We start from the raw sequence: 25,408 nt of genomic DNA on the forward strand, positions 1-25,408 counted from the left end.
TGTGTTTATTTATTTTGGGGTTTGGAAAACACACAGGGGCCATTCCTGGCTCTGTGTTCATGACAGGTCCCTCATAATTTCAGGGAACTACATGTATCTCCACTTTCACAGTGGAGATGTCCCACCTGAATCGTGAGACATAGATAGCCAACCATGCTTTCTTAGAAAGATGTAAACAGAAAGAGACATTTGTTTCTACTGGCCACTGCCCATGATCCCTGGAGTTGTGACATTATGCTCTTTCCATGCCAGAAGAGCCTAAGGAGAAAGGCAATGTAGGGCCTTGTGGCTGTACCTAAGGAAGACAGAAAGAACCTGGTGGTTGACGATGCTAACCATCAGGTCCACCAATTCAAGAATCACCAATTTCTGAACTTCTTAGGTTAACATCTTCAGGGATTAAGTCAATGAACTGAGATTTTTAATTTTTACACACAAAAAGCATCTAGTAGCTTCTGTATTTCCTGAACCTGAATCTGCTGCATGCAATCAAGCACTCACCCACTGTACTATCTCTCCAGCCCTGCAACACCTCCTCGATTTTCTGCCTGGAAAACTTGCTTGGAAACATGATCAATGGTCAGCTACCAAAGGGGAAATTGGTATGTGGATGTACCTTGTTTTCATTTCCATCTGATGCTTCGTTTGACTATAAAATCTTTAAGAGAACTGCAATTATTTTACCTACATGTTAGTCAGATGAGTTATTGAATAGAGGAAAAGGATTATTTTATGCCTTAGTTTAAATTTGGGGGCTAGCTGGGGCTTCCAAAATATTTTCTTTTAGTCTTTAGTGATAGTTTTTGTAGTAGAAATAATTATTTACCAAGGTTATGAGAAGATTGGATGAACTTTTGTCTAAGTACCTTAGAGTTTTTTTTAAATTATGTTTTATCCAAAGAGCTTGGGTGGCTCTGACTTTACTGTTAGAGATCTTTAAAAAAATCTTTAAAAATGTATTGAATCACTGTGAATCACCAAGTTACAAAGTTGTTCATGATTGATTTTGAGGCATGCAATGTTCTAACACCCATTCCTTCACCAGTGTTTCCTACCTGCCACAGTGACTACCAGGATTGTACACATCCTCTCACTGGGGGTTCTATCTTTCCCTGAGGGCTGTAAGATACAGTTTTATTCATCAAGGCAAGCTGTAGTTCTCAAGCATACATGCACCGAGGCTCCCCACAATTCCTGGCGTGGTGCTTGCACAACTCTTGAGTTGTGATGCTCATACACTTGGTTGCCAAGTGCCTGGAAACTTGCTTGTGGCACAGAGATAGTAGAAAGCAGAGCTGTCAGACTTCAAACAAATTCGCCAGGCCCTGGCTTTCCATTTTTGGGATGCTAGAGATTTGAACATGTGACCCCTACACTTACAAGTCATCACACAAAGCTCATAAAGGCTTTTGTTATTTATTTTTACAAATTGGGTGGCCATATTTGGTGGTGTTTGGGGCTCACTCTAGCCTCTGTTCTCATAGGTTACTTCTGGCAGTGCTCAAGGGATCATACATGATGCAGGAAATCAAACAGGGTTGGCTGCATACAAGGCAAATACCTAACCTTTTATACTCTCTAAATCTTTCTTCCTTAATTTAGAAAGAAATAAAAAAAATTTTTTTAAAGAAATATTCTTTCAAAATTAAGGAAGAAAGATTTAGATAATGTTTGGTGTTTTATGTGTAATCTGATTATGCCTTTGAAGAGGCAAATCCAATTCAATGATTTTCAGTGAATAAAAAATAAATGATCAGCAATTTTATTTTCAACACAGTTAAAGTGTGTGATTTTTTGAGTCAACTTCCACTTAAAATAGTTCAAAAAAGATAAAGCAAGTCTAAACATTTTTGCAACAACAACAAAATCTGATTAGAATTTCAAGTATTGAAAAAAAAAGAAAGAGAATTTCAAGTATTGGATACCCCCAGTTAAGTATCATTATTAGATAATATTGAAATTAGACAAGAAACTTTGATATTGGATATTTCAATCTCTAATATTGCAATCCCTCCTATGGCTCTTTGTCACTCATAGGGTGCAAGAGAGTCCACTACTACCATAATTTCATACTATGGGCAGATAGGAGAGATTGAGGGGGGTTCATTATATATAAAGTAACATGTATATATAAAGTAACGATACATTTTCACTGTATCTGCAGCCATCTGACAAAGGACCAGGCCCTTTGCTCTGTGAGAACACTCGACCCTCCAGAGAGAATTCCTCTCTGCCCTGGGTTTTCTTTTGGAAGTCTAATTCTCCTTGTGCTCTGGTCCTGGGCTCCCCTATTTCTAAGTAATTCTGCTTGGAGCTTGCAGCCCAGAACTGGGTTAGAATGAGCAGAGCACAGACTTTGTTTGTTTGTTTGATTGGTTTTGGTGTTTGGGCCACACGAGGTGATGCTCAGGGGTTACTCCTGTCTATGCACTCAGAAATTACTCCTGGCTTGGGGGACCATATAGGATGCCAGAGATCGAACCAGGTCTGTCCTGGGTCAGCCGCGTGCAAGGCAAAAACCCTACCACTGTGAGCACAGACTTTAGACTCAGGAAGTTGAACATCTGATACCACTTCCTGAAGTAGGAGTTCTCTGAAAGATGGGGGCTAACTAGACCTTCCTGTCAATTCTGCTGAGAATATTACAGGAGTACATCTGTGACTTTGTAGATGCTAGTAAGTATTGACTCCACTTTTAGTAAAAATGAACCTACCACTAACTTAGATGTGATTTGAGCAGAAGAGGACAAACTCTCTCCCTTTTCTGAGACATGACCATATTTCTCCATCCATATCACCTGAAAGTGTTATCTTTGTGTGTTGGGGGTGGACATCTAGGCAATCTATTAATTCACCTCAAGGCAACATTTGCAATAAATCATAACCTAATATAAACTGACGTTTTAAGCTGAGAGGGTAAGAAATTAAATCAGGATAAAATATGGCATGAATAAAAGCTATATTGGCTTATTGTTCATTTGATTTCTTGTTTGTTATTTTCCCCATAGGGTATTCGTAAGAACAGTCTCAAGTCCATAGAAATATTGAGTAAAAGCTCAGGGCCAGAGAGATAGTATGGGGGTAGGGTGTTTGCCTTGTATGCAGAAGGCCCGTGGTTCGAAACCTGGCATCCCATATGGTCCCCCGAACCTGCCAGGAGCGATTTCTGAGCATGGAGCCAGGAGTAACCCCTGAGCGCTGCTGGGTGTGACCCAAAAACCAAAAAAAAAAAAAAAGAAAAAAGAAAGAAAGAAAGAAAGAAAGAAAGAAAGAAAGAAAGAAAGAAAGAAAGAAAGAAAGAAAGAAAGAAAGAAAGAAAGAAAGAAAGAACGAAAGAAAGAAAGAAAGAAAGAAAGAAAGAAAGAAAGAAGGAAGAAAGAGAGAGAAAGAAAGAAAGAAAGAAAGAAGAAAGAGAGAGAAAGAAAGAAAGAAAGAGAGAGAGAGAGAGAGAGAGAAAGAAATATTGAGCAAAAGCTATTGAAATATCCAGTATGTCCCTTTCCCTACACAAGCATTTCTTCCCCATAATCAGTCTTTTCCTGCAAGTGAAAGATGAAGCTTCATTATCATCCAAATTCTAGGACTCTTCTTCATATTGTACATTCTGTTGGTTTGAATCAATTTATATTGACTGTTATAGCACTACACAGAATAGTTTTATTGTCCTATAATTACTGTGTTTTCCCACCTATTCATTATTCCCTTTCTTCTAACTCCTGATGCCTGTGGATTTATTTTCCCCTACTATCTACCTCCTTTTTCAGAAGGGCATACAGTTATATATTATGGGATATATAATCTTTTAAGATTTTATTCCCTCAGTTAAGTTTTTTCCACATTCTTTTAATGACTTGAGAGCTCATTTTTTATATTATCAAATAATTGTCCATGGTCTGGATGAAACCCACTATATTCATCCGTTCATTTCCTGTTGAGGAACATCTTGGTTAGTTCCAAGTTTTCATGATTATAAACAAAATTGATGTCAACATTTGCCTGTAGGATGTTGTGTGAATGTTAGTTGCCAAATCTTTTTGGGAAATATTAAAGAAATCTACTTAGTTTTGTAAGAAACGACTGCACTCTCATCTAAAACTCTCTTGTGCCATTTTGCAATTGTACTGGAGAGTAGTCCTGGGAGAGCCTCAAGCTTACTAGACTGTTATGTTGTTTCTTTGTAGGATTCTTGAAAGGTCTTAATCTTTTGTGATCCAATGCTAAGTACCAGCTGTTTCGTCAGGAGTTGTGTTTTTAGCAGATTTGAGAAGCATATGATTGTTGGAATGATCAGTAATGCTGGAGACACCAAACCTGAAATTCCCTTTCACTTCTACTGCCGAAGAGTCATTTAACTTCTTTGAACTCAATTTTTTCTTTCTTTTTTTTCTTTTTTTCTTTTTTGGTTTTTGGGTCACACCCGGCAGTGCTCAGGGGTTACTCCTGGCTCTACGCTCAGAATATCTCCCTGGCAGGCACGGAGGATCATATGGGATGCCAGGATTCAAACAACCGTCCTTCTGCATGAAAGGCAAATGCCTTACCTCCATGCTCTCTCCGGTCCCAATTTTTTCTTTTGTAAAATAAATAAATGGAATAAATAAATGAATAACTAACATCCATGAGTTTTATAAATAAGTTATGCACCTTGTCTTATTTTTATTAGAGTGATTTGAGACTGGTGGTGCTCAGGGTTAACTCTTAACTCTGTTCATGGATCATTCTTTGTGGTGCTTAGGCAATCAAGTGTGATGCAGGGCATTGACCAGGGCTGGCTGCATACACGGCAAGAGTCTTAACCCTGCACAATCTTCCTAGCCCCATTTATTTGAGTAATTAATAAAAAAACATTTGATCAGAAATGAGCTTAAAGCTGCAGCTAATCACTGTGAACTGTACCCTGGCACCATTGAGCACTCATACCTGCCTCCCTCATTCTACCCACACAGTTTAGTCTTTCAGGTGTAGTTAGCAGGTTTTTTTTTTTTTTTTTTTGGTTTTTGGGCCACACCCAGTAACGCTCAGGGGTTACTCCTGGCTATGTGCTCAGAAGTTGCTCCTGGCTTGGGGGACCATATGGGACACCGGGGGATCGAACCGCGGTCCGTCCAAGGTTAGCGCAGGCAAGGCAGGCACCTTACCTTTAGCGCCACCGCCCGGCCCCTAGTTAGCAGGTTTTGCCAAGTGCTTTACTAAAACCAAATGCCTCACTAAAGTCAAATACTCACTAAGGAAATTTTTTTGGACTATCTATAAGCACTTCTCTTTCTTTCATTTTAGACTTTGGGTGGGTAATTACTATTTTTAAATTCTCTCTTAATTAGTTCCTCCTTGTTCTTCAACAGGATACAGAGAGATCTTTGGTTTCTAGGCTACTACATTTCCTGAGTAGATAGATGATCCTTAGACAGGAGTAATCTGAGTTTCCCCAGCTTCCTCTGGAGTCATTTTAGAAAATCTTCTAAGTGTTAAAAGAGACAAATCTCCCATTTTATTGGTGGGGCATGTGTCGGATGATATGACAGGGACTGAATGGCATCTCTGGGATTTTTTGCTTCTATCTATTTAATACTCTACATTTAGTCTAAGTTTAGATTCCACTTCACTTTTTCCATCAATTAGGATTTAGTAGAAGGATAAAGTCAGAAATTTCATGCTCACTAGTAAATACTTTGGCTTCAGACTTCTGAAATTGGATTGGGTGGAAACTGTGTTCTGATAATCCAGTTTGTGAAGGAAGAGGCAACCCTAGGAATCACAACAAAGAGTCTCAATCAAGCCCTTTTGTGGACAACTTTATCCAAGAAACCATCCTCCCTGGAAACCTTTCTAAACTTTAAACTAATCCACTCCTTGAGCACAGAAGCCCTTTTGTTGGGAGGATTGTAAGAGAGCACAAGAATGACAGATCTCTAGAAGCACCAGCCCTGCCTACAAGTTCTTTCCATCGTCAGGCTCCCATTTGTCCTGCTGGGAAATGGGACAGATCTCTCCTTCTGACTTAAAGATCTATCAAATAACAATGTTATTCAGAAGTCTTCTATTTGGATTGAATCTAATTTTGTAGTCAATTGCTATTAAATTCTAGGCAAATGACATCAGTAATAACATCTCTTTTTTTTTGGGGGGGGGGGGTTTCACACTCAGAAGTGATTAGAGGCTAATCTTTTCTTGGTGCTGAGGATTACTCCTGGAAGTACTTGATATGTGTATGGGGCAAAGGCATGTGATACAGAGGATTAAACTTGGTCCCTTCCCCAAATGTATTATGTTTTTTTCTTTCTCCAAACACTACTTTATTTTTTTAAATCATTATGCACCATTGCCTTAAACACTTTATTTTAATTATCAAAATATTCCAAGTTACAGGTGATGGTATAAAGTCTCTGGTCCAACGTTGAGTTGGGTTTCAATTAAGCTGATGAAAATGAATATGGAAATAGCCATAAGGTAGCCCTGAAGTGAAAGAAAAATAAAGTCAAAATAATAAAGAACTAGTACAGTTGATGCAAAAAATAAAAACCCTGCTAAACATAATTGTCAAGATACTGACAGAATCATAAGGATAATTCAAAAATAACAATAAAGTACAATTGTGACTGCATCATCCTTTTAATCATGAAAAAGTTGAAAGACCATCAAAATCTATCTTCAGATATACAGGTATACTCATCATGTGTTATCACAGAACAAAATATGCCAAGCTTTGAGTTAACAGGTAAAAAGTATTTGGTCCATTACACAGATCTGGTAAAGTATAGTTCCCTCTAGATCTATGTTGTGGCCAGCACGAAGGTGCGCGTGTGCGCACGCGCACACACACACACACACACACACACACACACACACACACACACACACTGCCAGAAACTGACTTTTTGAGGCTCTTTTGAGTCTGAATTTTCAGATATTACTGCCAATTACAAGCTCTAATTTCCCAATTTACATTTTAAATCTCATGAAAAGTGAATATTTTAACATCAATTCAATTGAGTGGAAAAGATTTAGGCCCCAAGAGCCTGTAGGATTGCCACTTTGCCTCTCTTAACTCCAGCCCTTACAGATTTTCCCATCTCAAGTCATTTATTAAACCATTGAATTATTTCAGCTCCTCCCTGTGTGGTTCATCTCCGATGGGCTGCCCCTACATTAGCACCAATGGGCTGAAGACAGCTTGAGATTGTGCCAAGAGAAGCTAAATCTATTTCTTTCTGTTGCCAGATGCTGTCAGAGGTACCGAATTAGACATGCTGCATTTAACTGAATTTCCAATATGACCAATTTATATGGACAATAAACAATTTGAGGGGAGGTTGGGTAGAAAAGGAGGATTATCTCCCAACATTCTGATTGCTTAGTAAAAAGAATCATTACAAATGAAATAATGATAAAAATTAGAACCTGAGACAAGCACCATCACTGTCTTTGAAGAACAAATCCGTCATTGTTGAGGATATCGCTAAAGTACATTCTATTTGCCTAAGTATTGGGTTTAAGATGACATAATTATATGGTAAAATATCTTACTCTAGAAACTATTTTTCCTTGGGAAACACTGTATTATTGTATTGCCAATTCTACTTCCAATGGTATATTGCCAAAATACAAACTTGGGGATTTCATCTAATGTTCTGAGGAACAGCTATAATTCTAAACTTCCCCAACCCCATCAGTTTTCTAAGTGCAATGCTCTTTGAAGATCCAGAAGTCAGACACCCTTGAAGTGTGTGTGCCTTTAAGTATGAACAACCAACAAGAAATCCTAAGAAAATGGCAAAGGGCTAAACAAGTGCAGGAAAATGACACTGTGGGGTTGAGAGTGTGTGTGGGCTATAACAGCCAAGATCTGGTGATTGTCATTTTTGCTCCCAGGTTCTATTAGGAGGCAGAGCCCAACTGTGGCTACCAAATGGAAAAGCACACCATAGCCTAATACTTATGCCTAGTGCCTAATGCAATATAGTTACAGTTGCCTAACGGCCATCTGGTTGACCTAGGGAGCAGGTTTTACCTTTATTCCTCTATCTAGACTACTATCCACTCCACCCATTGAACAAAGACCTGTGGGAGGTGTTCTTATAACATTTAGAATGGTCTGTGCTATGGTGGCTTTGGAATTAATATCCCTGTCTCCCTGTACAAAACTCCTGTTAGGGTTTTTTTGGGTGGGGGGGGGAATCCCTTCTTGTAAATGCACCCTTTATCCTAAGATTGCCCAATTTTTGTGGGTCTTCAGATCCTCCTCATGTATAGGATTGATAAGGGACCAGGTTTTCTCTGCCACCTGGTGTGGACCTGGTTGACTTTTGTACCTCTCACATGCCTTATCATCCTGGATTATGTGGGACTGTGTCCATTATAGCACCAACTGACCTTATTCCTAACAAAACTCTCAGAATTGTTGGTCACTCAGTCCTCTGACTCTATTTGCTGGCAGAGAATGAGATAGGTAGGAAAATTCAATATTCTAATTATAATCCTTCATTTCACATATGTCACTTGTGGGCTTCACAATGATCTAAAAGATCAAATGTCCTACCTGCTATCCTATCGTGTTGGCCCTTTTTTTGCTTTTTTAAGAATAAGAGATTTTTGGGCCCGGAGAGATAGCACAGCAGCGTTTGCCTTGCAAGCAGCCAATCCAGGACCATATGGTCCCCCGTGACTGCCAGGAGCTATTTCTGAGCAGATAGCCAGGAGTAACCCCTGAGCACTGCCGGGTGTGGCCCAAAAACCAAAAAAAAAAAAAAAAAAAAAAAAAGAATAAGAGATTTTGGCAATGCATGTCAGTGTGGTCCCTTCACAGTCAGGAGAGTCTTGTCTGATGCCCCAAATATGGGAATAACACCTATTATTGGGCACCCTGAGTCAGAGAATGGTCCCCTCCTCCTAGCACCACTGCTTTTCTCTTCTGTCAATGCGGTATTTTTCAGTTGGGAATCACTTACCTAGAAGGATCTCTGTAATCTTGTCTTTTCTTCTCACCAACATTTGTTAAAACGGGTTGGACGGTCACCCTTCTGGTAGGAGGCCAGAAGGTCCCCACAAATTTCTGACTTGAGTCTCACTCCTGACACAGTAAACAAAGATTCTTCTAGAAAGAGGAGGAAAGCAGATGATCAGTTATTTTTTGGGTACTTTCTCAGTATATTATTTAGTAGTAATAATAATAATGATCACTAGAAAAAACGGCAAAGCATAGACAGAATATTTTTAACCAATAATTTCCATTAAATCATGGTCTATTCAGAAGAAATTACCCCCAACCAAAACAGGGAGAAGAAAGGGACAAAGAGAGGGTAAGAAGGAAATGAAGGGGGCCGGGCGGTGGCGCTAGAGGTAAGGTGCCTGCCTTGCCTGCGCTAGCCTTGGACAGACTGCGGTTCAATTCCCCCCGGCATCCCATATGGTCCCCCAAGCCAGGAGCGACTTCTGAGCGCATGGCCAGGAGTAGTCACCCGGTGTGGCCCAAAAACCAAAAAAAAAAAAAAAAAGGAAGGAAATGAAGGGTGAGAATAGAAGAGTTGGAAGAGGAGAAAAAAAAAGAGAAGGAAGAAAGAATAGAGAGACTAAAGTGAGAACACAGTGGGTAGGGTTTTTGCTTTGCATGTGGCTGATCTAGGTTCGATCCCAGAGTCTGCCAGGTGTGATCCCTGAGTTGAGAGAGAGAGAGAGAGAGAGAGAGAGAGAGAGAGAGAGAGAGAGAGAGAGAGAGAGAGAGAGAGAGAGAGAGAGAGAGAGAGAGAGAGAGAGAGAGAGAGAGAGAGAGAGAGAACAGAACAGAACACGTAGTCTCATTTTTTGGCAGAACAGTGCTAAGGAAGCCAACCATTAATCAAGGGTTCCCATTTGGCTGTGGGCTGCCCAAATTTCCTTTACAACTCAGAAGAGAACAAGGGAGCAGAAGAAAGAAGGGAGGAGGGGCAGCCGCCCGTGCCTCTTCTGACCGGCTCCCCAGCGCACAGTCTCTGTGGGGCTGATCCCTCATTAGCTTCCCAACCTGACAGCATAATTATCGCTGGGCCTTGCACTTCCAAGAAATAGCAGAGCTGCTGTTTAAGATTTGTGAGAAGGGGAACTCAGTTCTCCAGACAGTCAGTAGGGCAAGTTTATTTAAAATGTGGGCATTCCTCCGTCTTGGGATCCTTTCTGAAGAAGATAATGAGATAGTTGTCTCTCAGTCTAATTGAGTTCCCCAGGCTCAGGGCTGCAGGCTGTCACCCCCTTCAAACTTCGCTTTAACTTTTCCTGCTTTGAGAAATCTGATCCCGGTCTCCATTTACTCTTCCTGGGCTGATAGCTCTGTGCACTGGAGTGCAGAAAGAGACTTAATGGGATTGAGGAGCTAAATAACCTGGCACAGGAAACAAGATAATCAAATCTCTCTCGACTTGTCTGTAATGGAAAAAAGAAAAAGTAAAGAAGAAAATGAGAGAAAGCAATAGTTGGAAATTAAACCATCATTTCCAAATGTCTGGCAATTTCTTCTGTCACATGGTTCTGGGGCTCCCCTTCTGCACCTTCTGCTTGTCAGCTGGAATTTCTTCTTGCCCTTCGGATTCAGAGTGCTCACATAACTCCGACTCTGCTAGAATTTTATCTCATGTATATGTAGATATGCTTCCTATCTTGAAAGCCCAAAGGATCCTCCAGTACTTGACATTGAAGCTGCTAACTAACACGGAGTGCACTTAAAACTGACGAAGCCTCCCTCCCCCGAATATGCATTTCCGATGAAAGCGAATGATCTTTCCTTTGAAAATTAATTAGTGCCTATTTATCTTTTCCTCTCCCTCCTGCCTCTGCTTTCTCCCAGGACCACATTTAGACGAACCCCTGCATACAGCGAGTTAAAAGCTTTATAAAATAAACATACTATCATTCCAGGGCAAAGCAGACTGGTATTAACCCAATGTACAGATGGAGAAAAGGAGATTTATGGAGGCCAATGGCATATTACCTCAGGGAGTGGGGGATCAGGATCTTTAAATCCCAAGCAAGAGCTTGAGCTACCTGTTACTATTTGTCTTCACTCATCCTTTCAAATAATAATGTCATGGGGCTGGAGCAATAGCCAAGCAGGGAGGGTGTTTGCCTTGCACAAGGCCAATTGGGTTCAATCCCAGGCATCGCATATGGTCCCTCCCCGCAGCCCGCCAGGAGTGATTTCTAAACACAGAGCCAGGAGTACCCCCTGAGAATGCTGGGAATGGGCTGAAAACAAACAACCAAACAAAAAAATCAAATAATGTTAATATTAAAGAAAACTTTGGGGGAAAGGAGAAAAATAGCCACAATCCTCCTTAGCTAAAATAACATTTTTGAGGGGGGTGGGGGTCCATACCTGGCTGCTAAGGGGTTGATCTCAGAGGTGAGGGAGGATAATTGGTGATGGGGATCAAATTTGGGCCTCCCACATGCAAAGCCTGTGCTCAGTTCTCTGAACTCTCTCTAAACTGAAGATGTTTGAGTTTTATGCACTATACACTCCTCAGTCTTGATGCAGTGCAGAATACATTTTATGGGTATAACTCATTACAAAATGGAATTTTGGTTGGTAGGTTGATTGGTTGAGTTTGGGTCATATATGACAGAGTTCAGGGCTTTTTCCTGCCTTTGTGCTTAGGGATCACTCCTTGTGGTACTCGGGGACCTATGTGAGGCCAGGGGTTGAACCCAGGTTAGCAGTGTGCAAGAAAAGCACCTTACCTTTTGATTCAATTTTGTGTCATACTTTCTTTTAGCTCATGTCATAGAATAAACATTTCTTTATTACCCACCCACACACACATACACTCTGTGATGTGACATTTTAAGTAGTAACAAAATATGGTGTGCCATATATTGGCATATTTGTTCAACTGATTCTCCAGTTAATAGAGTTTGCTTTTTTATACTTAAAACTAAGACATGGACAATCCTACAATTCTATATTCTTACACACCTCAGTTTTTTTTTTTCATCTTATTCATTTGCTTTTGTGAATAATGTCCAAGGGGGGAGGGGATATGGGTTTGAAGATTGTGACTGTTTTTAAGATATTTGATGTTTACCATACTTTGCAAAGGTTGTCCAGTTTATAACACCATGACAAAGAATCCCAACATTCGGAATCCTTTGGTTGAAAGGAAAACAAAACCCAATTGAGGACAGGAGAGATAATACAGTGGGTAGGGTTTTGCAATAGACTGCCTGGGTTTGATTCCCAGCAACAAATATGGTCCCCTGATCTCTGCCAGAAGTGATCCCTGAACTCAGAGTCAGAATGATTTGAGTTAGATTTCTAAGATCATCTCTCCCCCCCCCCTCTCCATTCCCTAAAACATGACCTCTAGAATCAGAACATATTCGGGTTAAATCTTGAACCCATTAAACACTAAAAGAGAAAACAGAACCTATTTAAAATCATGAGCATACATGGGGCCAGAGCAGTGGCACAGGCCATAAGGTGTCTGTCTGCTTTGTGCACGCTAGCTTAGGATGGACCACAGTTCGATCCCCCAGCGTCCTAGATGGTCCCCCAAGCCAGGAGTATTTCTGAGCGCATAGCCAGGAGTAACCCCTGAGCATCACCAGGTGTGGCCCCAAAATAACAACACACACAAAAAAAATCATGAGCATACAGATGCTAAATTTCACTAATACCATGTTAGGTGCATTTACATTGTTGCAGGACAGTTTGCTATTATAAGTAAAAACGAAGATGGTCCATGAGTCAGGACTGAGCCACTGTTAGTGAAAAAGAGGACAACTTCCAGTGCTGTGAGATGATTTTGGGAGAAGGACTTTCCTCTCCTCTCGCTGGAGAGTCTTCAAAACTCAGCCACTAAAGCAGTTGTGGGTATCACAACTGGAGAAAATACTCAGCACTTCACATTTCACCTATAGTTTATTTGTCTCATTTTTCTTATAGATTATAACCTTCCTGAGGACAGGATCTGTGACAAACTTATTTTGTACTTATAATCACAACAAATAGATTCCCAGTAAATCTTCAATAAATTAATGGGAACATAATTCTCCCACGCTGTAAGAATCTATGTTTGATCCCACTATATTGGATCCTACGATGTAAGAACCTATATTGGACCCATAGTCAGGGACAAGCAAATGAATGGGATAAGTCTGGAGTAGAAGAATAAAATCTAAAAGAGAGAGAGAGAGAGAGAGAGAGAGAGAGAGAGAGAGAGAGAGAGAGAGAATAGAAGACAGACAGACAGGCAGAGGATATTTGCCTGGGGGAGAGAAGCAATTCAATCAAGAGAAGTGAGTTTTGGAAAGTGATAGCAAGAAATCTTTAAGTACCTTAAAAAGAAAATTATAAAAGGTCCTGAAGTTGGAACAAATCAAAAAATTATTAGATTTTTCAGGGGCCCAAATGCATAAGACATCCTGACGGCTCCAAGGATATAGATAACAGAACCTTCTTGCATCTGTATAAGCATGAAATATATAACAAGAAGGCCCCTGAGATATTGTTTTTGCAAAATCAATCATTAAACAATTGCAAGCTTTTATGTTTTAGGGTTTTTGTGGGTTTTTTTTTTTTTTACCCTAGATGCTGAAAATCTGTTTTAAAGGAAAAAGCGGGGATTTAGTGCAGGAAGGAAAGGGAGAGACTCAAGCCTGGGATTTGGAAAGTCAAATAGGACCAACCCACTGAGAGCTATAGTCTTTGATGTCCTGCCGACCAAGGAGCTAGGCTTAGGGACCAGACTCTTAAATCACGTGGCATTTAGTGCTCCAGATAAAAAATACTTTTGCGGATCAGCATCTGTGGTTCCAAGTGGACAGATTCCAACATCATTCTTGACTTTCTAAGGGTCACATCAGCAAGGCTCCTTGCAAGAACTAAGTGGAGACAGTTTCTAGAAGGGAAGACTTAATGATTTTTCTCCTCTCCACACACACCCCCACCTCCCAATCATGAAGCACTGTTTCTTTCCCAGAGCCCAAGTTCATGTCGAGGGCAAGGGGAATTAAATGAAGGAGCTGAACCTGCAGCTAAGATTAGAGAGTTGCCAGGAGCCTAATTTTAGGCCTTCTCTGGCCGTCCAGCTGACATCCTGCCCTGTTGGCTCACCCTAAGGTCCTCAAGGGGGACTGGAAGCAGGCGACCAAGTAAGTGGCCAGAGGGAGCGGACCCCAAACCATCTGCAAAAGCCATCCAAGAGTGGTTATTGGATGTGTTTTGGAGAATGACGACCAGTCATTTCTCCTCTGACCAATGTTTCTTCAGGTGCTCAAGCACCAGTCAGAAATATGTTGGCTGTTGGCAGACGCTCCCACATTCAGACCATTTTGAGAGCTGTGCTTCGCCCCTGAAGAATGACCTCCGGAAGGAAGAAAGCCTGCCAGTCCTTCTGTTTTTCTTTTAGTTTTTGTACCATACCCGGCTGTGCTCAGGACCAACTCTGGCTCTCTGTTTAAGCATCATTCCTGGAGTTCTGGGGGTTCCTTCTGGGGTGCAGGAGTACAAAGCAAGTGTCTTACCTGCTGTACTAGCTTTCTTGACCCCATGTCTTGTTTTTGATATGTGTGTTCGTAGGAATCCCCTTAGTCTCCTCTGATTATAGGCCACAGCCTATTAAAAGTGTTAAGAACCACACTGTGTATAGGTAGGAAGTGTGTGTTTGGGGGGGTTTGAGGGGAGCATTCCCCTGCCACTCTCCACTTCCATGGTCCACATTCACATTTCTGAGCCTCAGATTTCATGCTTATGTTGTTTTCCTCAGGGGGTGACAAGAAAGACAGGCATCTCCACATCAAAGTGGAAATGGAATAGACTTTGAAGCGACAATTTTGTTATCCATCCACCAGAATACGAAAATGCTCCAAATACAGCTCCTAAATGATTCCACTCTTGGGCTGGAATGATAGCACAGTGGGTAGGACATTTGCCTTGCACACGTCCAAACTGGAACCAATCGGGGTTAGATCCCGACATCCTATATGGTCTCCTGAGCCCGCCAGGAGTGATTTCTGAGCACAGAACCAGGAGTAACCCTCAGCACCACTGAGTGTGGCCAACAAAACAAAGCAAAACAAAATAAAAAAAGATTCCATGTTGAAATGCCACTAGAAAAGAAAATCTTGCATAATAATGGTGCGGGGGTGGGGGTGGGGGAGAATCTCTCTCCAAAACCTCACAGTGCATTTAGCATTTTTTGTTTTTGTTTTTCCAAATTCTTTTGCACAGGCCTGGCCTCCTCAGGGCTGGAGACACTGAGACTGTAGATTGTGGGGCCCAGACTTCTGGTCTACCTACATGGCTGCTGATAAAGGCACTAATGAAGTCGACAGTCCAGGGCTACAGGCCTTCTCAAGAGATATGCCTTGATCGAGGTCCACAAACCTTTCCTCTCTCCCTTGATTTTTCTGTCCAGTGTTGCAGGGCGTTTTGCCATCCCTATCTACCTGTCTCAGGTTTTCCCTATCAGTCTGTCTCAAAACCAATCTCCATGTCCCATCCCACTTGGCGCATGTGCACACAATACACGCGCGCGCGCGCGCGCACACACACACACACACACACACACACACACACACACACACACACACACACCCTGTCTCTGGGTGCTCACTGGCCCTTTCATCTTCTCCCTCAGGGACTGAAGATGTCGCTGCAGGAAGTGCTTGTCGGCCCAGGCAGCAGCAGCAGAGTCCTGTGGCTTTGACAAACCTCATTTAATTGGGAGGAAGCCAGGAGAATTTGAAAGAACCGAAACATCCACGAAAGTCCTTTTATCAGGCATAATTTAAACTCTGCCTGGAAAAACCCCTACATGTAGAAAGAAAAGTCAACTTCCCTCCTGCTGTGAGCACTCCTCCTCCAGGGGCTCCCCCCACCCCAACACAGGCTCCTGCAAGACTCCAGTTTTTTATTCCCCTAAAAGTGTCAGCTGATGTGGGCTCGAAGGACAGAGGAAGAATACAGATGGGCTTTTCTCCTCCACCTCCACCTCCATGCGACACCCAGAAAGGCAGCCCAATCCCTCTGTTGGTGGCTTTGCTTCCGTGCCCTGGGCGTCAAACCCTTGTCATGCCTGAGACAGTGACTGCTGGTCCTAATTACTCCATCAGGCCAAAGGGGGTGCCTCATACCAGCACCAGTGGCAGTGCTGTGGCTAAGTCACAGGCCCTGGAGACTGACAAGAAAGGCCTCCTGGGCATTGGGGCAGGTGTCCAAGCCTGTGTGTCAGCTTGGAGAAGACACCTGAGAGATTTTCAGGGCTCAGACTGGGAAGAAGATTCTGGGAGCCAGTGTGGGAGCCAGTGGGTGAGGAACCAGGAGGGGAGGGAGAAGTATGTGCAGGCCTGGATCACCTTTTAGTCTACCCAGATGCCCAAAAAAACTCTCCCTCCTTCTGCCTGATCCGCATGACTCAAGTCCTTCCCGTCGCTCCCAAGAACAGCCTTTAGACACACATATTCTCGGGACATCTGCAGCTGATTACCACAGACGCGGGCTGTTGGGATATGATTTGTGCTACTATATGAACGAGGGTGCCCTGTTTCCTCTTCTTCACCCTCCTTTCCTCCCACGCTGTAGGATCTTCGAGGTCAAGGACAAGGCTCTCTTTCCTCCCCATTTTTATGGCACTTAATATGTTCTTGACACTTAACGGCATCTTAATAAATACTGATGACTGACTCTTCTTGCAGGGTTAAGTAAGACATTAACCCCCTGCTGAAGGATTATGGTTATTTTGGAAAATTCTCAATGGGTCGTTTTAAAAATAAAGTATGTCAGGAGGTCTCACATGACGAGTTCTGGCCTGTTAAGGGGTAATATCCTCACAACAGTGAGGCTGCATTTGCAATCCTTGAAGACTGGTCTGATCTTATGGATAACCTCACCAGCCAGCACCCACCCCAGGCACCTCTTCCCTGTCTTCTCTCTCCCCCAGTTTAGGAATTTCACAAGCACTTTTGATAGAGAGGTGGGGGTATCCTCAATGGGCCTTCTCCACCTGAAGGCCGCCCTTAGAAGCAGCCCAGGCCATGGTGGCTCTGCCCACAGTGTCCACCGGGTCCCTCCTCACCACATTCCGAGAAATATGAGACTGCTCTGGCCACATGAAGCCTCAGCAGATCCTGGACTCGGGAGGACTTCCAGCTACATCATGCTCATTTCTAGGCTGCTTAGGTTTCCCCTGAGCTCCCTCCTCCACACCCCTCCTTGGCATTTCCTGGGGCTGCCTCAGGTTACCGATGAGCCAAGGCCTCACACTCCTCTCCTGACATCCTGTGTCACCTATCACTTGACTCTGCAGAGAGAAGCCGGTGGTTACATATGGGTTTGCCGTCCCTGGCAGATGCTAGCGGAAGCAAGCACTTCATCTCGTCCCTGAAATACAAGGATTGTTGCAGGGGTCTATGGTTCCTCTACCCGGGGTGCTGCAGGTCTCAGAGAAGATTCTGTGAAATTCAAGATTCAGATAAAACTGCTTCCCATCTGGCTGCCCCAGGCAAATCCACCCCCAAACTCAATTCTGGTTACAGATTCTGATTCACCAGTGCTCAGAGAAACTACTGAGAGTCCCCCTTCCCCAAGACTATATGTGTGCTCTCTCTCTCTCTCTCTCTCTCTCTCTCTCTCTCTCTCTCTCTCTCTCTCTCTCTCTCTCTCTCTCTCTCTCTCTCTCACACACACACACACACACACACACACAGAGAGAAACACATGAAATAAACACCTCTCCCTCTCTCCTTCTCCCTCCATCAACTTCTTCCCTGTCCCCTCCTTCTTATTCCTCCCCCTTTCCCTTTCCCTCACCATCAGGAAGTTCGTGCAGCTTCGGGGGAAGGTCACGGAAATAATCATGGCTCAGTGCTCTTCGAGCAGAGACCCGATGTGGAGGAAAGCCCCGCAGCATTTGTGAGGCCAGGTCTTCAGCTTCAGGGACTCTGCCCAGGCTGAAAAGGGGGAGACAAAGTCAAGATCTGCAGGGCCTCCTTCTTAACAAGTAGTGTCCGTCCGTAATAAGACAGCCCTGGGTGGGATTGCTAGGGCCAATGGAAGTGGACAAAGAACCCACCACAGAGTCTCTCTCTGACTGTTCCATTCCTCAGATAAAGGGGAAAGCCTCAGCTTTCTGTCTCCAGGCTCTGTGTCTATACGAAGAATACAAGATGATAATTATATAAACAAATATGTAATTAAGGAGTTTTTCTTTGTGGGACTTGGCTCCTCTCACAAAAGAGAAAAGCCAGAGCTAGACTGTGGTCCCAGCTATGGACCCCAAGGGCTGCAAACATAGAATCCAGGGAGGAAGAGGGAAGGAAGTGATTCTGGATTGTGATGCTTGTTTGAGTGTGGGGCTACTCTGTTTTTGAAGCTCAGCTCTTAGAGTATTATCTCAATTTCTTTGAGTTCCCCAGACTTAGAGCACTGGAAGAGAAAAAAAATTTAGGTTCCCCCACCCCCACCCCATTATCCAAAGTAGATTGTTTATCTAGGGGATAAATTGGGAAGTTATTTTTATGGTCTGGAATACTCTTCCAGGGCCTGAGGTTAGTAATAGAGCATATGCCTAGTGTATAAAAAGCTCCAAGTTCCACCCCAGTTTTGCATGGTCCATCCCCCCTGCATACTAGGTAATAGCCAGGTGGCCCCCAAGCACCACTGGGGGTCGCTCCTATCAAATTTTTTGTATAACTTCATGATAACACCATTTAACTTTCAGATAGTGTCCCCCAAATTATCATAAGGACAAATCCTTAAGTTAAATTATTAATTTAGACTTGAGTAAGGCCAGGAGCTGAACAACTAACTACTAAGAAGGAGAGGTTATTAGCACCAGGAGGTACAGATAAGATGGTGTCTTCTAAGAGCTTTGCCTTGTGGAGAGTTAGACCCAGACCTACATATAATCGAACAGCATGGGAGCAGGTGGTTAAGAGAGAGAGTTTAGGGGTTGAGGAACTTGCTTGGCATGTGACTGACCTTGTTCCATTCCTAGACTATATAGTCCTCTAAGCACCTCCAGGAGTGATTCCTGAGCACTTATGATTGTGGCCCTCCTCCCAAAAAAGTGGCATTTTGATTGCTGAGGGATTGGGGCAGACGAGGGAAAGAGAGACAGGTAGACATCTGTGGGTTCTTGCAGGTTTGGGGAGCCAGGTAGGGAAATGCCTTCAAAGATGGGAAGAAGGGCCTTTAAGATGACCTGGGATGAAGAAAGAAAGAAGGGTGAGACAGGAAGGTGGGGAGGGTGCCTCGGTTTGCTCCTGTGACCTCTGTGGTCTTTGTGTTTGACTTTTTTTTTTTTTTTTTTGATTTTTTGGGACACACCCATTTGATGCTCAGGGATTACTCCTGGCTAAGCATTCAGAAATTGCCCCTGGCTTGGGCGGGGGGGGGGGGGGGAACGACCATATGGGATGCCAGGGGATCAAACCGCAGTCCTTCCTTGGATAGCGCTTGCAAGGCAGACACCTTACCTCTAGGGCCACCTCACCGGCCCCTGTGTTTGACTTCTTTTTTTTTTTTTTCTTTTGGTTTTTGGGCCACACCTGGCAATGCTCAGGGGTTACTCCTGGCTGTCTGCTCAGAAATAGCTCCTGGCAGGCACGGGGGACCATATGGGACACCGGGATTTGAACCAACCACCTTTGGTCCTGGATCAGCTGCTTGCAAGGCAAATGCCACTGCGCTATCTCTTCAGGCCCTGTGTTTGACTTCTAATGCAAGAATCCTTCTCTTGTCTAGGCCTGACCCCTGTTGTGGATTCTTCTCTACTGCCTATAGTGGGTTTGCAAATGCTAAACACTGTGTGGAAGACCAGGCAGGTTCCCGGAGGCAATTATCCAGAGGGTGGAGAAGAGCTGATGCTCGGAATTAGATTGCATGGCCATCCATGCAAATGGCCAATTAGGCCCAAAGTGATGGGTTTACTTCATGCAGGATTCTCATGCCAAGTCAGAGAGACAAAGAGCATGTATGATTCCCATCCCTTCTCAGGAGCTACCATGCAAGAGACCCACAGTCCTGGCCCACAGTTGTGATTTGCGTAATTTTTTGCTTATGATTTGCATAAGAAGCTTGCAGGTATTTGATTCCCAGGACATAAAAGTATTTCTATAAACAGATAATTCTCAGGGGCAGGATAAATTTGCTTCCCAGAATGTTCAGTTTGAGAAGAAAGGCACCGATACCCACGTTTCCAGGCCAGTGATAGAGAAGAAAGCCAAGGCAGGACCCTCTCATAGCAGACAGGATGAGGTGGGGTGGAAGGGGCCTTGTTCCATCTGTTCAGCCCTAATACAGGCTTTCAGGGACAATGAAATAGGAAGAGCTGGTGTGAATCCCTTGGCCTCAGTATCAGACTGGAAGGAGATACATAGAAAATCCCTTTTAAGGATCAGCTTTGCACTTTAAGGCGATGAGATGCCCTAAGAGTCATAACTGGGCTCAGATGCTCTTCTCTGAATTTCTAAGGCAGAAGGGTGGTGGTAAGTGGGGAACAAAGAGCATCTATCAGCTCCCACTTCACAATCCCACCTTAACTGGAAATGTATTTTCTCTGCACACACCCAGCCACTGCAGTGTACCTAACAACTGGATTGTTCCCAGATTGTTCTGTGAAAGGAGCTTAGGAGCTGAGTTAGATGGGCTAAAAAAGGCCCAGGACTTGGTTTGAGCTTCAGCTGCATTATGTGGGGCTTTGGCAAAAGCCAGTGAATAGCGATACAGCTCAGAGGGCTAGTAGACTCTACAGAGGCCTATCCCCCCCCAGCAAATAAAAGTAGGAGCGAAGCTGCCCATCAGTGATAGGGCGGCTTCCAGTTTAGAACTCACCAATGAACACTGGCCAAAACCATCAACTGGGCCACAAAACTTGATTCAAATATCAACTTTTTCCAGGAATGACCTCTTTGTTGTATTGCTCTGGGAAAGTGCTTTTTTTTTTTTTAAAGGCTATCCTGGTAGGATGTGGTAAAGGAGACATTCTCCATAAGTAATATATTCAGGGGCTAGAGCGATAGCACAGCAAGAAGAGCATTTGCCTTGCACAAGACCAACCATGTTCAATTCCCAGCATCTCATATGGTCCTCCAAGACTGCCAGGAATAATTCCTGCATACAGAGCCAGGAATAACCTCGTAAATACCATTGGGTGTGGCTACCCCCTCAAATAAATAAATAAATAAAAATTAAAAAGAAAATATATCCAAGTTAGGTGGAAATAAAGAAACAGTAGCTGTCCCAGCTTCTTCCAAGCAATTCAAAAAGTTAAGGTGCCCTTCCTTGGCCCATATGAACAAGTGAATCTCCATCAAGCACCAGGGAAGGCTCTGTCATGTTTATGGCAGGAAGATTGTAGAAACATCAATGAGGCCACTATTTAATCTATTTAATCACTATTTAAATCATGGCCCCACTGAGCCACAGAGACCTGTGTACCAACTCTATCCTAGTACCACCATCTATTCAGCTTTACCACCTCCAACAAGCTAGTTGCCTTCTTGGGGTCTCAGTTTTCCTCCTCTTTAAAATGGATCCAAGATCATTGAGGCCTGAAAGTAATAACATAGACAATAGCCTGCTAGGAGCAAGCCTCACAATCTACCTAAGATTAGTCCCCTTTCAATGACAGAATCTTTTCCACAGCTAAAAATATCATGTGGGGATGGAGCTACAGACTAAAGGGTAGGACATTTTGCCTTGCATGTGGCAGATCTGGGTTTAATCCCTAGCATCCGTTGTGGTCCCTGAAGCCTGCCATGAGTGGTTCCTGAGCACAGAGCCAGGAGTAATCACTGAACATCACCAGGTGTTCTCCCTCCCCCACATATGCTCATGCTTCCAATAGAACTTTCCGGGATGATGGAAATATTCTACTTCTGCATTGTCCAATATGGCCACCACTATTCCTGTGTGGCTATTAAGGGTTTGAAGAGAGGTTAGTCAAAGTAAGCGACTCAATTTTCCATTTAATTGTCATGAATGTATGAGTAGGTCGGGAGGGTTGTTATAAATGGGTTGCTCCCATTAGTGCTTTGGGGATGAAACCTGAAGCACCTGCTTACAAAGCATGTGCTCCAGCCCTTCAAACACTCTCCCCTGACTCTGCTTTTAATTAATTTGAACTTAAATGGCCACATGTGGTTAGTGGCTACTTTTATAGACCACATAGTTCTAGACATGATTCCTTACTGGGAGGAAATTTTAAAAAAGAGAGAATTCTGAACTCAGGCAAAGAAAGGTATAGTTAGGAGCACAGAAGTGGATATTGCACTGGGGTGAAAAACAAGGGGGCCTGATCGGTTGCACAGCGGGTTGGATTGCAACAGCCTTGCATGTAGCCAACTCTGGACAGACCCAGGTTTGATCCCCGTCATCCCATAGGGTTCCCCAAGCCTGCCGGGAGAGATTTCTGAGCACAGAGTGAGGAGTAACCCCTGAGCACCACCAGGTGTGCCCCCTTCCCCAAGAAAAAAGGCCACAAGGAGATGATTGTGTGCATCTAAGTGCTGCTCAGCCCTAGACGAACTATCCTGGCAGGGTATTAGCAGGAGACACATGGCACTTGACTCCTTGAACAATACCAACATCAGTAGCAGAGACCACTGAGGTGATTTGTGGTTTGGAGTTATAGTTCACTTCTGGAAGCTGTTGTGAGGTCAGGAAAGCCAGTGGGTAGCTCTAAGTCCCAACTTTCTCTCATTAGAGGTTAAGGAATGAGGCCCTGTTAGAAAAGGAGCCCTCTTCAAATTAAACTGATAAAGACGTGTTCCCGGTGAACCGTGTCAGTGGACCATGCTTTGCCCACAAAGCAGTGGGCAAGTGAGAGCAGCCTATGAAGGGAGACTGGTCACCCCCAAATAAGATTCCCTAGAGCTGCACAGACCTATGCTCGAACTCATTTCACTCCTTGTGCGCTCTGAGGAGGCTTTTCAGAGCATCTGAGCAGTTCGGACAGGAAAATCAAACACAAATTTGCTTGAGTTCAACACACATTTAACACACCCTGGCTTCAGGAGGAACAATGATCAAATGTTTCATGAGGCTCTTGGCCAGGGAAACTCTTTCCCTTCTCCCCACCTGCAAGAGGGTGTTTTTCTTTGACATTTGAGCCCATTTCCCCTGTCTCTGATGTTTTCCTCGCTGCCCTTTTTGCCTTCTCACTGAAGCAAAAAGAACAGAGCCCTGGCTAATTACTTTCAGATCAAATAATACTGGTTATTGTAATTGGTCATTGTCCGAAAACACTGAGTTCTTCTTCGCCTGGAGGTTGCCTGGCATGGCTTAGTTAGCTAACTATTCCCGGAATGTCTCTATTATCTGTTGTACTTTGCCAAAGAAACTGGGGATTTGTTGAAAGCTGGTAATAAAAGTCTGCCCTGGTCTGAGCTGAGTGAGACTGCGTGGAGAGGGCCTGGGAAAGCATGACCCTCCATGAATCAAGTTCCCCCCACCCAATAGCCCCTCAATGATGTTATTTGGTTTCTCTGTGTTGGAGAATAATAAACCCACTAGGTTTTCTTGCAAGCCAACACTCCCTCGTTCTCAGGACCTCGAGCATGTCGGGGGGGGGGGGCACAAAACCATTTTAATGACCAAGCTTTCTCAAAGTTCATAGAGGAAAAACTAACAGATGCACAGGTGGCTGGTGTTCCAGGGGCGTCTTCCTGGGGCGGCGGGTTCAGGGACCTGAGTTAGAAACAGGGATAAGATCTGCCAACTCTGCAGAAAGAGAAACTTTTTAAGGTGGGGCTTACCTGTTCCAGACATTCTGAAGGCTCTGAGGCTTAAGCAATGGAAACCATTCTGAAAAGAACACACAGAAATAAATTTTACAAACGAACCAAGACTCTTGTTGATAGATATACTATTTTTTTTTTTTTAGATATACTATTTTAAAAAAGCTAATTGTTTTTCTAGGTTGGAGTAAGAGAGAATTTAGGTCTCAGATAAACAAATAAGGTTTTTGAGGTCTCCTCTGAAAAAATAATCTTCTTGTTTTTGGGGGCTTCTTTTGGTGATGCTCAAGATTTATTCCTGGTTCTGTGCTCAGGGATCACTCCTGGCAGGACTTAGGGGCTAGTCATATGCAAGGCAAGCACCCTACCCACTGTACTATCTTTTTGAAAACATTTTAATTGGAGCCACCCTGGTTTGGTTGGGTCACACTTGGTAGTGCTGGTGTGCATGCATGGGTGTATAGAGGATTTGGCATTAAGGATCAAATTCAGGAACTCACATATGCTAGGCACTTGGGTTACCTCCCAGGCTTCCTCTCAATTTTTATGATTTTCTGGAAAAGTTGTGACTTATGGGATCAATTGTGTCCTTGCAAAATTCACAGATGTATATTCAAGCAATACCTCTCGCATGTTCAGTACCTCTGAATTTGTCTCCATATATGGAAACAGGATCCTTGGATAAATACTGTTAATATGAAGTTATTAGATCAAGCCTCCATCCAATATAACTGGTAACCTTATAAAAAGGGAGCATTTAGACAAAGAAAAAGAGATACACTGAGCCGAGGGGAGAAATCTAACCCAGGCCCTTCCCTCAAAGTCCTCAGATGGGACCAATCTTGCTCACACCTCAGTGCCAGACCCATAATACAATACATTTCTGGGGCTTGGGTCACCCAGTTGGCTTTGTTATGGCATCCCTAGCCAAGTAAGGATGTGACAATATTCAGTCAAGTCAATAAATGTTGACTTAATATCTGTTGTGTGCAGAGCTTGTACCAAGTGCTGGGAGAAATGTGGAAGAGATGGAGAGACCCATCTGATGGGGCCCCCAATCCTGTGAGTGGATAAATCCTATCACCGATGGCAGGAGGACTGGGTGTCTTAGTCAGACATCTAAAAAGCCAAAGGGCTAAGTACATATGGACCATGTGGTGAAAATGGAAGCAAACCTTGGTCCAAATATTCTAAATGGATGGTGATAATTTGACATTTTCTATGGATCATTCTTTAGTACATGGACACATAAAAATGTGTTCCTATTATTTATTCTTGGTATCAAAAATACTTAATCCAAACAAAACCACAAAGTGAGAAAGCCTATTACTACCTCAAGAAACACGAGTTGAAGGCTAACTTTGAAAGAGCCATAACAGGTACTGCAGAACTTATGATCTGCGCTCCTGCTGATAGCCTGTTTCCTGCTCCAGAGGAAAAGAGAGAACTGCAGTCTCATTTTAAATGATAGTTCTGCCTTACGTTTTCCTTGAGCCTGAAATGTCATAGTTTGCCTTTAAAAAAAAAAATCTCTTCTTCCAACTCATATTGGAATTGGAAGACAAGACCATTTTTCCAACAGAGAAAAAATTGGCAAAAAATTTCTGATAACACTGATGTTAGCGTGTGTGTGTGTGTGTGTGTGTGTGTGTGTGTGTGTGTGTGTGTGTGTGACTAAAAAACAAAAATACAGGGAAGATTA

At 43.2% G+C, this 25,408-nt stretch overlaps 2 protein-coding genes across 2 annotated transcripts in view; both read right to left on the reverse strand.

The window, feature by feature from the left end:
* NOP58 (NOP58 ribonucleoprotein) overlaps window positions 1-25,408 on the reverse strand; it is a 507,450-nt gene that overhangs the window by 429,857 nt on the left and 52,185 nt on the right. The gene's annotated exons all lie outside the window — the stretch shown is intronic.
* CDK15 (cyclin dependent kinase 15) overlaps window positions 8,979-25,408 on the reverse strand; it is a 117,512-nt gene continuing 101,082 nt past the window's right edge. Inside the window, exons 11-13 of the mRNA XM_049773341.1 lie at window positions 23,725-23,773; window positions 17,777-17,916; window positions 8,979-9,091 (exon numbers count right to left, since the gene is read on the reverse strand). Of these exons, the coding sequence (XP_049629298.1) occupies window positions 8,979-9,091; window positions 17,777-17,916; window positions 23,725-23,773 (302 nt within the window). The remainder of the gene's footprint in view (window positions 9,092-17,776; window positions 17,917-23,724; window positions 23,774-25,408) is intronic.

The sequence above is a fragment of the Suncus etruscus genome, chromosome 5 (genome assembly GCF_024139225.1).
Source record: "Suncus etruscus isolate mSunEtr1 chromosome 5, mSunEtr1.pri.cur, whole genome shotgun sequence".
Taxonomy (NCBI): domain Eukaryota; kingdom Metazoa; phylum Chordata; class Mammalia; order Eulipotyphla; family Soricidae; genus Suncus; species Suncus etruscus.